Source organism: Salminus brasiliensis, chromosome 18, assembly GCF_030463535.1.
Source record: "Salminus brasiliensis chromosome 18, fSalBra1.hap2, whole genome shotgun sequence".
NCBI lineage: Eukaryota > Metazoa > Chordata > Actinopteri > Characiformes > Bryconidae > Salminus > Salminus brasiliensis.
Window position 1 is genome coordinate 17,960,352 of NC_132895.1, and position 14,637 is coordinate 17,974,988.

The 14,637-nt window shown below is 40.4% G+C and overlaps 1 protein-coding gene across 2 annotated transcripts; it reads left to right on the plus strand.

Annotated features, from left to right (window-relative positions):
* Positions 1 to 1,296: 1,296 nt before the first annotated feature.
* On the plus strand, positions 1,297 to 13,821 carry rasgrp2 (RAS guanyl releasing protein 2 (calcium and DAG-regulated)). Of its 2 annotated transcripts, XM_072662216.1 has the most exons (18): positions 1,297 to 1,441; positions 1,673 to 1,846; positions 2,666 to 2,768; positions 2,942 to 2,998; positions 4,200 to 4,331; positions 4,798 to 4,939; positions 5,963 to 6,136; positions 6,355 to 6,471; positions 7,638 to 7,919; positions 9,426 to 9,506; positions 9,798 to 9,905; positions 9,995 to 10,110; positions 10,395 to 10,536; positions 11,472 to 11,508; positions 11,709 to 11,867; positions 12,087 to 12,149; positions 12,406 to 12,447; positions 12,582 to 13,821. In XM_072662216.1, the coding sequence occupies exons 2-16, from the start codon at positions 1,765 to 1,767 to the stop codon at positions 12,143 to 12,145; spliced, it is 1,791 nt and encodes a 596-aa protein (XP_072518317.1). In that variant the 5' UTR covers positions 1,297 to 1,441; positions 1,673 to 1,764; the 3' UTR covers positions 12,146 to 12,149; positions 12,406 to 12,447; positions 12,582 to 13,821. The 2 variants fall into 2 exon arrangements, with proteins under 2 accessions (XP_072518317.1, XP_072518318.1); XM_072662217.1 differs by lacking the exon at positions 12,406 to 12,447.
* The last annotated feature ends 816 nt before the right edge of the window (positions 13,822 to 14,637 follow it).

Here is a 14,637-nt window from a genome sequence, read left to right on the forward strand (position 1 = left end):
CTGACAGTTTTAGAATGTCCTAGCATTAGCTTGTTGTGGTGTTTTAATAGGATGTGAAACAAGACAACTAAGCTCTAAAACCCATCAATGGCTAAGTCTGTTCTGTGTGGTAAGGTGGAACTGTACAAGACACACTGTAAAAATGTCTATGATCAAAGTAGGGCTGGGCAATATGGTGATATTCAGTTGTTACTGGTGTAAAATTTGGGGTTGTGGTAAACAGTAAGCCTTTTGAGTATATTAGTATATTGTCAGTATCTAAAGAACACTGAACAACATGTAAGGTTCATTACAAAAAACGTATGTCCTGTTGTACTGGATGTAGTGCAGCAAAAAGAGATTTTCTACTAGTGTATTTTGCCTGTGTGTCAAAATATTGTAGTATTATTTATTGTAAAAATGTATTTTTGTATTGTGATCTGGTATGTTGCCATATTGCCCAATTCTAGATCAAAACCAGTTATGCAAATGTGCACAACATACATGGCTTTTAATCAGATTTAGGACAATGTTCAGAGTTGGTTATGAGCTTATTAGGTCAGGTCAAGTCAAGTCAAGTCAAATGTATTAGTATAGTGCTTTTTTCAACCTGACAAATCTGAATTCTGGAGCAACAGAATAAATAAACATGTAAACCTATGTGGGAGTTTCATCCATGTCAACAATGTCAATCTCTAAGGTTTCCAAAATGGCAAAGAAAAATGGAAGTCAATGTAAAAAGATTTCAGCATTCCAATTTTGGAGCATTTCTATTGGCCCATTCATTATTCAGTTTTGACCAAATGTAAAAAACAATGACCCTTATGAAAGAAACTATGAGTAGCATATTCTACTAAATAATTCTGTTTTCTAGACATCAAATATACGCTAATTACTGTAGTCTCCTCATGGAAAATATGTAATTAGATGCACTGCATTTCAGTGTACTATCTTAGCATTTGATTTGTGGAGTCATGTTGGTGTACGCAATCAGTAGACATGAGCCCAACCTGATTCTGAACTGACAAAATCAGCTGAGTTAGTGCTGGTCAGGGACGTGACTGTGTGCAATAAGTGCTTTTGCAAAAAAGGTGTCCCAAAATGGCAACCGTTACTCAATAATGCTACCCCTTTTGTCTGAAACCTGCCTCACTGTAGCCCAACAGCAGCAGGGGAAACACAGGTTATTTCGAGGTCTTTCAGAACGTGAGAAAAAAGGTCGAAACCTTCTGTTAATAACAGGAAATGCAATGGCTGTACATTTCACAACAGACAGGAAACTGAGTGCAAAATACAGCTGTAGTCAGGGTGAACCCCAGCCCACAATGGGCTTCTCTTTCTGTGACTTTCAGAGTACACAACATTCTCTCACTGCTTCACAGCCAAATTTTGGACTTGCTGTTTTTTTTCCCCACCAGTATAATCACACTTATCTTTCCGCTATTGATGTCAGACTCTGAAGGTAAGTGAGTGTACTTCAAACCTATTAGTCTCTCATTTGGATGATTATCTTGCTGTGTGGATTACAACATATTTGCATAGAATTCTGTCAAGTGTATCACAGACTTTTCCCGTGAGTGAGAATTTATTTATTTTTTGTCAGGAGAGCTAGTGATGGTGTTTATGCTCCTATAATTTTATCAGGGCTTCTCTTTTATTTCTAATGTTTGACTCCAGTGCTTTTGCTATATAGAATTTTCAGAGTGACAAAGAAGGATCAAAGCGAGGCGTGGAAAATCGAGTGGGGGAAACGGGGGCAGAGGGAGTGAGAGAGCGAGGCAGAGCATGGAAGGGAGGATGGCGAGCGTTTCATCGGATCAGTCAGCGAGCGTGGATGAATTGGTGGAGGCCTGCATCAAAGCCTTTGGTCAGTAGTCCCACTCGCTCTCGTGTAAGCTCACTGATCAAGCAGCTCAGTACTGCCCAGCTCTCTCTTTCCCGCCTCTCTCTCTCTTTCTTTCTGTTGCCATCTCTTTCCCTCTGTTTTTCTCTCTCTCTTTCTGTGTTGCTTGTTTCTCTCGCACAATGTCTTTCTCACTCACCCTTTCTTCCACTCTCTCTTTCTCTCTTTCTGTGTCACATTATCTCTCGCTTTCTTTCACCTCTTTTTCACTCTTTTTTTTTTTTCTTTTTGTCACTCACTCTCTCTCTCTCACACACACACACACACAAACACATTCTCTCCTTCTTTCTCACTCTTTTTTTTCCCTTTTGGTATCTCTCGTCTCTCAGTGGTAGGGATCCCCTCTGCTCTGTGCCAGTGTGAATGTGGTTCTGTGTTTGTAGCCGTTGTCTTGCCAGGAACTGGCGGGTTTGTAAGACAGCTGGCTGAGCAGTTTTAACTGAATGTAATTTACACCAATCTCACGTTTCATCCTCTCTCTGTCTTTTCTCACTGTCTCTCCTGTCTCTCCTCCAGTATAAACTGCAAAGTATAGAAACTGTATTAGAGTATTTTCTGTGTACGTTTTGGATTATATATATTTTTGTCAGTTCATTGCATTTTCCTGTGGATCTCTCTCTCTCTCTCTCTCTCTCTCTCTCTCTCTCTCTCTCTCTCTCTCTCTCTCTCTCTCTCTCTCTCTCTCTCTCTCTCTCTCTCTCTCTCTCTCTCTCTCTCTCTCTCTCTCTCTCTCTCTCTCTCTCTCTCTCTCTCTCTCTCTCTCTCTCTCTCTCTCTCTCTCAGATGACGAAGGGGGGCTAAAGGATCCCTCTCTGATAAGGATGTTCCTCATGATGCATCCCTGGTACCTGTCTTCCACTGACCTGGCCAAAAACCTCCTGCACAAGTATCCTTCCTCAGCATGTCAATGCTGTTACACTAACCTTGCAATCTCATTTTTGTCCATTCTAAGTCTACGGCAGAGTTTACTGCTAAACAGTGTCACATGACAACCATTTTCCACACGTGTTAAGCTGGAGTGCCCTGATGAAATGTAAATTTACCATAACAACACATCAGGTCTCAAGAAGAAAACTGCACTGCTGCTCGCCAGTCTCAGATTTGTCATCTCATCAAGTAAGTTTACATTAAAAAAGGAGTTATTAAGGCTGGGTAACAAGAGCAAAGGGGAGCTATTTATTTCCAATTAGTTCAATCTTGCAGAAATTACATGTACAAAACATACGCACTGCTAACATTCCAGTGCCAAAACATTAACTTTATTTATTTATTTAAAATACTTTCTCCCTTTCAGTATAAACTTGGAAGCCCTAATTTTCGGTAGAACTTGTGTAAGCAGTCCCAGCAGCCTCACTGTGGTTTGTTTGTCAGATTCAGCAAATGAAGTCTAATACAACCCACATAACCAAAAGCTGGCAAGCTGTCTAATCCATCTCTATCTCTCTACCTGTCTGTTGTTCGCCCATCCGTTCGTCCAACTGGCATGGCCAGTCTTCCAGGTGGTATTGCTCGGTCTACAACACCACCTGCCGAATATGTAGAGCTTATTTCACTCATTTTTCCCAGCTTGCGCTCTTGCTTTTAATTCTGAATGAGTTACACGGCAGGCTGGTAGACTTGTACAGAGAGATGTCAGTCACATGTGCTGATTAGAATATTAGCACTACGCCTATTTCCAAACTTGTATATGAGGAAGCAGAGTATTTGCAATTACCATCCAGTACCTAGTTCGTTTAATCAGTGAGCAGTCAGTTCTTGAAGGTGATGGGTTTAAAAGCTTGAACAATAGGCAGGCATATGAATCTGAGCCACTTTGACAAGAACTAAATTGTGGCTAGACCACTGGTCAGTACATATCAAAACATCACACGTTTTTTTTTCTGGTAAGAGGTGGTCAGTAGCTACCAAAAGTGCTCTACCAAGGCTCATTGATGTGATCCATGAAGGCCACACCTCACAATTTACAGGACTTAACAGATCAGCTGCTAACATCTTAGTCCTAGATACTACATTTGTATGGTCTGAATATGTATATGTATGTATTTGTATATGTCTGGTTGGTGTACAGAATGTTTTTTAAAGGCATTTTCTATGTAAAATACAGCTTGAGTTTTTGAACAAAACTAAGATCCTTTGATGTACCACCTGTAAATAGGGATTTTGCAGGCGGAGGTTGTTTCTGACCCACCTGTGTATAGTCCAAGCTCACGGAAAATGGCTGAAGTGAGACAACTCGAAGCACTCATTTTTTCTGTGTAGCGCTTCAGACCTATTTCATGCATTGCTAGGCTCCACACTCTCTCTTTTCCCCCTGCAGGTACTGGGTGGGTGAGTTCCCGGCCGAGTTTGACCTGAACCCGGAGCTGGCTGAGCAGATTCGCTGCCTGAAAGAGCTGCTAGAGCAGAACGGGGACGTGAGGCGCAGTCTCCTCATAGACATAGACAGTGTGTGAGTGCAGTACAGTCACACAAACACAACCATGCGCTTCCATTTACTGCTCTCTTTCTGATACAGGGAAAAACTGAGCGCGGGTGATAGGCGTAACATAAAGAGCATATCATAATCGCTGTACGTTGCTCAGATCAAGGGTTCTGCTTTTGCAGCACAGCTACATTTTCTGTTTGTGAGACAATTCATGTTCATATGGACCATGTATGCCAGGGACTGTAGGGTTTGAAAAAGGTCTTAGGGCTTTAGTGTAATCTCAGTGTAAACATATAGTGTAAAAATATATGTATTTTTTTAAATTCAAATTCTCTATTAACACCCTTGATTTCATAACATCAGATAAGCAAGTGTCTGCAAACATTTGTAACTATTTTTTTACATATTTGTTTTTACACACATTGTGTTTAACTAAACTCAGAGGACAGTGATGATTCATTGGTAACAAAGAGCTTCATTCACTTTCTAGCCCATCATATGAATGGAAACGGCAGCTGACTTCAACTGTCCAGAAGAAAAGCAAAATGTCTCTGCTATTTGATCACCTAGATGCCTCAACCCTGGCAGAGCATCTCACCTACATGGAGTATAAGTCCTTCTGCAAAATCCTGGTGAGGGGCCAGCTAAAGCTGCCAGTGTGTAACAGTGTTTAGCCATTGGATTAGGGCTTAACTGCAGGTACCTGAGGGTTTCTCAGTTAATCTCTGGTGGGTACCAAAGATGTTGGCTTGGTGCTGGAGGGCTGACATTCATGTAGCCATTGGTATGGTGCACATTTATTACTCCAAATACATTTGGTGTTTTTTTTCTTCATGTAGCTAACAAGTAATGGGATGGAAAGTAAATGCCATGCCAATTAGGGCTGTGCAAACTGCATGCATAAATTAGCATAAATGATCAGTTGCCTCAAAGCACATTGTTTGGCTAAGGAACATCATATGTACATGAATGGTTTGATAAAATAAAAGAATGACTAAAAAAACATACCATACTAGTTTAAATAATTATTGAGCTCAATGGCTTTGACCTTCAGTTTACAGCATTTCGGTCTACTCCCGGTCATAGAGGGAGCCTGATCTTGTGTGATTGAAACTTGATTGCAAAGATGGCAGCCCAGTAAACACACTTGCCTATATGGACTATATGGGTTCAGCTCAGCCTTTTCAACTGTTATCAAAGCGTCAGCAGAGTAAAACAGTTTTAGTGTGAATTAGTGCTCTTACCACAAATATCAGCGTGGTTAGAATGCTTTTCAACCAATCACTTTATTTCTTCTTCATGGCGGCTGCTCCTACTGTTTCAGCTATGCAGTATTTTCAATGTTCATAGAGGGGATTCATAGATAACAGCATTAGAACCTACTTAAGCTATAGTATTTGAGATTACTTAACAGTTAAGAAAAGGTTATGGCATGTGTGATTATTAGCTCCAGTGCCAAACTACAGAAACTAACTTTTTGGACACCAAACATGGCTTGGTTGAGCTGCTGCATTTGGGGTAAGGGAAAAATTGTGTTTGAACAGCTACTTTAGGAAATGCATCCCTGTGCTTTTAAACATAGCATCTGTTTAGAAATTAGCATCTGGATGAGTTATATATATGCACTGTGTAACGACAACTCTTATTTCCCTCAGTTCCAGGACTACCACAGTTTTGTAATGCACGGCGGCACTGTAGATAACCCCATCCTGGAGCGCTTCATCACCCTCTTTAACAGCGTTTCCCAGTGGATTCAGATGATGGTGCTCAGTAAGCCCACAGCCCAGCAGAGAGCTACTGTCATTACCGACTTTATCACTGTGGCCCAGGTCAATCTGCCCTCAGACTAAAACTCCTTTCCTTTCTCTAGAAAACTCTTCACTCAGCTGGCCAATTTGTGGCTTGTTCTGCCTTCGTTTATTACTGTAATTTATATCCTATTTCTACAACATTTCTGCTTTCAATCATACTGTCCTGACAAAGTATTCAGTATGTGGATATATACCTTCCTGTTTATCTGAGAGTTTGCATGTGTTTGTGTGTTTAGAAGCTGCTGGAGCTGCAGAACTTTAACACACTGATGGCAGTGGTGGGGGGTCTGAGTAACAGCTCCATCTCCAGACTCAAAGACACACAGGCTCTTATTGGCAGCGATGCTCGGAAGGTAAAGGCTGTCGTTTCACTGCTTTACAAATCCACTTCTGATGCAAACATGCAGAGCAAAAATTTCACCCACCATGTCTGTATTTGGCACATGCAAATGGCAGTAGATGGATGTAAATCCATTATTAACCCTGTTAGAGGCATCATTTGCAATCTGTTGCAATGGGTAATGGTTTTATATATGACGCAAAGGGAAGTAAGAACAGGGTCTTGCTATATTCAGTGACTGTTATTTCTTTTTCCCACTGTGTACCATCTACCAAAACAACATCAGCCTCACAGAGGTACTCTGACATCAGATCAGCAAACGCCATGGTTCCCATGGCAGGCCTATTCAGGAGATTTTAACTTATCTCCCCTTTTCAAGACAATGAGAGCTGCTCTCCTACCTCTGCACACTTGCTGTCTCATACTGCCACACCCTTGACACCTTCTTTTGTGTCTTTCCGGGCTTGCGTGCCTTACACTGTACTGAGGTCCAGGGCTGCACAATATGGACAGAAGACCATATGGTGAATATATTACAGTTTTGGAAGCATGAACCCTTGATATACCACCTTTTATGACCAAACTGATCTAACAATTTGACAGTTAGATCATGTGAATGCCTTGATTGATTCAAACAGCCAGAAAATCCACAATTTGCAATTTCTGCAATTTCTGAGCACACAATCAAACATTCATAACCTAGTCCTATTTGCATATTGCAAGCTTCTACAATATGTCAGAACTGCTAAGGCTGATTCTATGACCATGATTAGCAAGTAATATATTGTGCAGCCCTAACGAGTTCCCCACTTTGAGGCAAGGTTTAAAACCCATTAAGATCTCGTGGGGCTATAATGGGGAAATGTGTGGAGAAGAACCACACAACCACTATTACATGGTTTGTGGACAAAATGTAAAGAAGATGTGAAAAGCAGTTTCTTTTTAATCATTAAAGCAAACTTTAGGAAGGTATGACAAAGCAGCCTAAAGCTGTTTTTTAGACTAGAATATCTAACAAACTGCTGACAAACACTATAAATTGTTAATGTATATTCATTTTTGTTTTTTATACAGCCTTTTTTTAAGTATCACTGCTCATTACAAAAACTTGTTTACTTGACGTCTGTTGTAAAATGTACCAGAAGCACAAAACATAACTGATTTCAACTGATTTATCAGATGTTTGATGGACTCGTGGAGCTGGTCACATCGTATGGGAACTATAGCCGCTACCGCCAACGCTTCTCTGAGTGCACAGGCTTCCGTTTTCCCATCCTGGGCGTGCACTTGAAGGACCTGATCGCCGTCCACGTGGCCCTGTCTGACTGGGCTGACCCAGAGAAAAGCCAAGTCAACCTGACCAAGACCCAGCAGCTGTACACCATTCTGCAGGAGCTGGCACTGATCCAGGGCACGCCACCAGACATCGATGCCAACCCAGACCTCCTCAACCTGCTTATTGTGAGTCAGGGGTCAAACAGGTGGGGGAATGTGGCGGGCTTTTTTGTAGAGCCGGGTTCACCAGCTCGGCTCCATTTCACCGTGACCGAGAAGCTTTTGCCAATGATCTAGTGTATTCTGTAGGGGCAGGTATTTACTAATTTACTGTTCAATTGTCAAATTCATGTTTTAAATAAGTAGTGTTTCAGCATTCCAGTAAAAAAATATTTAACACTTGTGGATAGAGGTTTTGTAACTGATCATTCATTTAGTAACTTATCTTGAAAACTACAAAATATTGAAATACGAAATATGACTATTTGACCTATAGTTACACATTTCCACTATACACATTTATCATGAAATGTGTTTCATATTTTTATGTGTGCATCTTCACAAAGGTGTCACCCAAAATAAGCAGTATGTCCTGACATCTCTTAGGTTCTATGTTGCATGCTATGTTAATTTATGAGGTTGGATTATTATCCCTGCAAATACAACTGAAAAGAGCTGCTGATCTAATGCTAAAACAATCTTCACTTTAGATGGGATTCTTTAGCTTTGCGACTGTTGCTGCTGGGGGTTAATGTGGTCTGCACTGTTTGCTGTTTTGTGTGGTTAGTGGTGTTTTCTAGCTCTGCTGTGTATTCTGGAAAGGTTTGACAGGTTAGTGGTCTTTGATCCGTCTTTGAGGCCTGTTGATGCAGAGCTGCTGTAACCCTTAACTTGCAAAAATGATGTAATCAGTTCTGAGGATTGGCTAATTAGAGAAATATTGGCATATTTTGGCTGAAAATCACTCTATGTTGCCTAAACACATATCTGACTGATTTTTCCATCTCTCTTTAGAATATAATAATATATAATGATAATGATATATTGCGATTCTGTAAACAATGCTGTATATTGCAATTTTTCAGAAATTAAATTTTAGCTGCCATGGTATAAAGCACCATCATATGCATAAAATCTGTTTATAAATGTTTATTTTTTATGCAATCAGAACAGTGGGTGGTTGGAGTTTAAACACAACACTGAATGAACCACTGTTTGCCACCAATATTTACATGAAAACTATTTATTAAAGTCAGTACTGTATTTTTGAGAATGAATAAGTACTGCAAAACATAATATCACAATACACAATATATCTGATTTCTCACACCCCTACTGAATACCAAGTATTACACCCCAACACCTGTCCAAGTATTCAGTAAAGCTGCAAAAAATAACTATTTCTATAACTGATTAACGTAATGACTATTATTCAATGAATCCACTTGGCAACAATTATTTCCCCTCACATTTCTCCATTTCAGCGCCTTTTTTGGTGCGAAGAAAAAAAAAGATGTACATGCTTCTTGTACTGTATTGCAGTCTGTTGGAAAGACAGAGAATCTTATGATCATTATCGAGTATGATAACACATTTAAATCACATGCCGCTTACTATAATAAAAATACACACCAGTCTTCATCATTGTCTTCTTTAGTCAACTTTGTTGTCTGAATGTCTGAATGACGTTAGGTGTCTCTGGACCAGTACCACACAGAAGAGGAAATCTATCAGCTCTCTCTGCAGAGGGAGCCACGCAGTCTGAGATTATCTGTGAGTCCCTCCCACTGACATCAGCTCTGCACAAAGCACCAATCAAAGCTGAATGACAGAAGTTGGCCTCCAATTACAACTACTTCTCTCAAATTTTGACAGATTAATGCACTGATTTTGATTGCATAATCCACTTACATGGACTTGCAGCTGGGAGCTTGCGCTACTACCCTGCAATTACTTTTTTCAAACTCCAGACAGCTCTCATTTATACAAATCCATCAGTGCCATGTTTTCTATCGCCATATTGACTGACTCTATTGTTTTCGTTTGTTGGGGGGGGCTTGTTAGACATCCAGCTCCAAGTCACAGTCTCCTTTAATAGAGCAGTGGACGTCTTCAGTCAAACCCAAGGCTGATCCAGTCATTATCAACAAGCACATTGAGAAGATGGTGGAGGCAGGTTATTCACACATGACTAATTTATTAATATTATATAAAGTGCATCCAATATATCATATCTGACATACCAATGCTTTATGTTTCAGTCTGTGTTTACAAATTTTGACACGGATGGGGATGGCTACATTTCCCAAGGGGAGTTTGAGACAATCCGGAACAACTTCCCCTACCTCAGCAAGTTTGACGACTTGGACCACAACCAGTGAGTTTAGCTGCACTTTTAAAAGTCCAGCTTACTAAATGGTTCTAAATGTGACAGAACGGTTACATTACAGGGATAGTCTTCAGGCATATTGAAAGATTCTCCATAGATTCAAATGTGTCTGTTTTGTTGCATTGCTCCAAATAACATTTTTGGTACCATTATTCTAAAGAACGCATTACATGTATAAGGCATGTAACACATGTATTTGTTGGTCTTTAACATGTCGTACAGCACAGCTTCTCTTTTCTCCCAATATTTTTTGCTCTCTATTTCACCCAAAGGGATGGCAGAATTAGCAGAGATGAGATGGTTCAGTACTTCAACAAAGCCAGCTCCTTGCTAAACTGTAAGATGGGCTTTGTTCACACGTTTGCGGCCATGAACTGCATCAAGCCCACAGTCTGCCAGCATTGCTCAGGCATTGTGAGTATGCACAGACGCCCGCAGAGAGGTGTGAAAGACTGTGTCTTCTTTTTCATCCATTCATGATTCAGACGTTTAAGGCTGAAACTACAGCAAGTTAACCGCTCAAAACCAAACAGCGTAGTTGTTAATTTGATGCTTGACAGACTTCTGTAATACTCCTTGTTACAGCTGTAGTTGCTTATATGCGTTTTTCTAACATTACCTTATAGACAGGCACTAAATCCCCTTTCTGTTCTGGCCTGCTGGAATCATGTCAAGACTGTTCAGTATATGTTTACAAAAAGGAGAAAAGAACTAGTTCTGGAGGTGGAGGGCGAACCTGAAAGGAGGATGTTGTGTTCAGAGCTGGTGAAGGGTGCAGTAGGGTGTGGACACTTTACCACTTCCTATTCTTTCACTTCCTTGTAACAGCCACCCAAACCACACATCAGCCACTGCTTAGAGCATTTAGCATTTCATGGTTTATATGTGAGTTTCTTCTTTGCACTTTTTTTTTAGTTATATAGCAACTTTAGCAATATAAACAGTACAGTTCTGTACACTGCAATGCAAAAAAAATTCATTAATAAATATCTGCATTTTATTAATGAACTTGCAGCACATTCAATATCATACACTGTGTACCCAAAAGTATCCAGACAATTCCTTCCAACTAGCACCCACACTTTTTATAAAAAAGCACCGCTAATGGGATACTACAGCAGCAATACTGTACATGAGCCTGAGCTCATGGAATACAAAGCAGTGGCTGTGGAGCAGTGAAACTCGCAGCAATGCTCTAAGCATTGGATAAGCAGGTGTCTACAAACGTTTGTAGACACACACGCCAGACCTTTTAAAATGATGCACTCACAACCCATAGCATCTCCGGAATATCAAACTGTATTGTGTTGTGATTGCATAACCGATCCAATATGTGCTTCTCCTTTTAGATCTGGGGGTTTAACAAGCAAAGATACAAATGCAAAGGTATAAATCATTGTTCTTTTTTATTAAACAAACGATTATAAATGCATCTACCTATTTGGTCATGGTTCTAATTATTATTGTGCTAATTATTACAATATATGTTTTTATTATGAATAGAGCTACCAACAACCAACAGTGTATATATATATTTATTTCTATCCTCCCTATTTCCCCTTTCTTTCCTTCTCTCTCTCCCTCAGTGTGTGGAGTTAGCTGTCATAAAGACTGCCGCAGTCGTTTGGCCATTGAGTGTCGTAAACGGACAAAAAGCGTCAGCCTTGACAGCCCCATTCCACAGTTCAGCCGCTCTCTCAGTTTTCCTCCTCCTAACAGACATAACACCAGCCCTGAGTGCTCAGGTACAACACACACTCACACATTCACACACTGCCAGTCTGAGTGGAGGTAGATATTAGTCCAGGAATGAGGGACAATGGGTCATTTTTCATTAGCATGTATAACTGATATGATATACAGTAAAACTGGTACATAATAATGCTGTTCAGTATATTGGTCAGTGTTGCAATTTTAATATTTAATTTCTCAGTTAAATACCTTTACTTTGTCTTTATCCTCAGTCATCATAGAAGAGACTAAAGAGAACATAGACGATGAGGTGTTTGATGAGCATCTTTGATGAGGTAGGAAAGAATTGCAATGGCATTTACTTTTAACTGCAAAACAGTGGCTTTTATAGTTGTATACACATTCATAGTGCTGACCGCTACTGAAGAAATGTGATATTACAATAGTCCTAATATCACAATATCAAATGGAGTTTGTTTTTTGAAAGTGAATGAACCTATGCTTGCAAAGTACAGCTCCACTACAGCAAAATAATGTTTTAAAACCTGACTTGGCTTGTTTTGATTGGTCTGTGTCTGTTCTGCTCTGCATCTGTTTCAATTATACCAAGAACTTGCACATCTATCTGTTAAAGTGTGTATATTGACGCCCCCAGCAACACACACATATTGCATTATTAATATTTATCTGTGTAGTTGTTTGAATCAGTATAGAAAACAGTATATTGTTTGATATGTGGCATACTGCCTCTCTTTATTCACTTCTAGTTAATCATGATTGGTGAAGACTGGGCAAGAATGGCTTCTTCTTTCACTTCCATAGGAACACAATCTGCTTCTTCATCTGCAGAGTCAATAAACAACAGTGCAGCGAAGAGTTCTCATCGATTCCCAAAACTCTGTGTGTTTGAAGCTGAGATGTGATCCATACTTTGGATGTGTCTCACAGTAAATATCACCTCCAAAAGGAAATACATAAAGAAAATCTCCTCACTACTATTGAACCTTTTTTTTTTGTCTAATGTGCTGGTGGGATGTGTATACCTATCATTGCTTTTACTATTTGGGTATCAGGTACAATGTGAATGCATTCTTCATAAGCTTAACAAATGGCACAGTTTTCCTTTGTGTTCCACTGGATGATTCCTTTCTGAAGTGGATTTCATCTATATAAGCGATGTCATCCTATATGCTGCCTTTGTTTCCCTTTTAAAGAAATGTACATTTCATCCTAGAATTAATTCACATTCTATACGATTTAAGTGGGGGATGTGCAGCCACAAGGTCACACAAATGACATCAGGCGTAATTGTGCTGTGGTCATTTTGTGAACGCCCTTATGTTGTGTGCCACTAGGGGGAGCTGTTGACACAGACTGATTTGTGCCTTCTCCATGTACATACTTTTGTGTAATCATGATGTACATGTGAATGTCTGTGGTGTGTATGTCTCAATACATTCAGGGGAATGTAAACAATAGACTTTTGCCTTTGTTCTTTTTGCTGTGAAGCAGGTAAAGCTGTCAAGTGCTTCTTTTTTCTTTTTCATAATGCCTGTGAGAGGTGAATATAGTGCATGCTTTAAAGGCAGGATCAGTCATTTTTTTAAGAGCAGTTGACACACACTCTCTCATTTCCTGCCGCTTGAAGGTGGCCGAGATGCAGTAAAAAGTACAGAAATGGTGTAAACTTGCCTACAAAAGAATGGCTTTCTCAATGTCTTGGGTTACTATTGGATGTCAGGACAATCTTGCAGATTGTAATTCAAAGAAAGCGCCATTTACACGCAGCCACCTCTCCCTGCCTGGGATTCTACAGCGATTTCAGGAAAAGCTTAAAGACCAGAGTGAAAGACTGAGCATGGTGGGAGTGCAGTCCGCCCTGCTGTTCACATAACTACAGGCTATGTGCTCCACTTTACTGCCTCTAGGCTTCTATTAGGGATCCCTTTCTGCACCTGCATGTTTCATGTCATTTGCTTGCTATGTATAAAGATTGTGTTTCATAAACTCATTGAGCAAGACAATTATTCCCCATCTCCCACCATATCTCTTTGGACAAGAGAGCCAATGCAATGCAACTGCACAAGGTACAATATTGATAAGGCTTTCTATTTACAAGAGGAAAACAGAAAAGGGAAACCTCAGGAGAGCCCGGGGATGGTGCGTGTGTCTCCAGAGAGGCCTCAGGACCCACAGATAGTGCTGTCTGATACGGAATCACTCCATTACAATTAACCTTGTGAAAGACTGTGCTCCGTGTGTGCTGGGGATGAGCCTATTCTTTCATTTCATAGTGAATGCGTGTTTAGGTATCAGTATGCTTGAGGGGGCCCATCTACTGCTTCATTTGAATAATCAACTCCTTAATTACAGGCAAGTGAAAGAGGCAGGCGTTATGGTCCATTTTACTAATGTGTGATGGGGAGGTGGCGGGCCACTAGGAAATGCAGTGTTGGCTGATAGCCCTCAGGGCCTTGGACGATAGGCTGCAAAAAAAGTCCTATGACACACACACACACACATTCATGCAATCATACTTTATCAAGAACATCTCCTTGCTAGCAGCGGAGTGGAATTAACATTCAATGGTGGTTGCCCTAGGGGACTATTCAGTGCAGCTCTAAGCGTATGTGACTCAGACACACTTGTTAGGGTAGGCATGTGTAAATGAACGCCGGAGTGCTGAGTGGGCATATCTTAAGTGCATCCTAATATATACATCAGGCCATATAGTGCCATGCTTACTCAAGAAAAGAAATGCTCTTTTGTATCTTTGGAAAGGATACTGGTTGCAATGAACCTGATAATGTGGTGCCCTAAGCA

What these genes read in the sequence shown, in the direction of transcription:
- rasgrp2 (XM_072662216.1), top strand. Translation starts at nt 1,765, where the DNA reads ATGGAAGGGAGGATGGCGAGCGTTTCATCGGATCAGTCAGCGAGCGTG. An exon ending in ACCTCCTCAACCTGCTTATT is followed by an intron (nt 7,920 to 9,425) that starts GTGAGTCAGGGG and finishes GAATGACGTTAG; the next exon opens with GTGTCTCTGGACCAGTACCA. An exon ending in ACATTGAGAAGATGGTGGAG is followed by an intron (nt 9,906 to 9,994) that starts GCAGGTTATTCA and finishes TTTATGTTTCAG; the next exon opens with TCTGTGTTTACAAATTTTGA.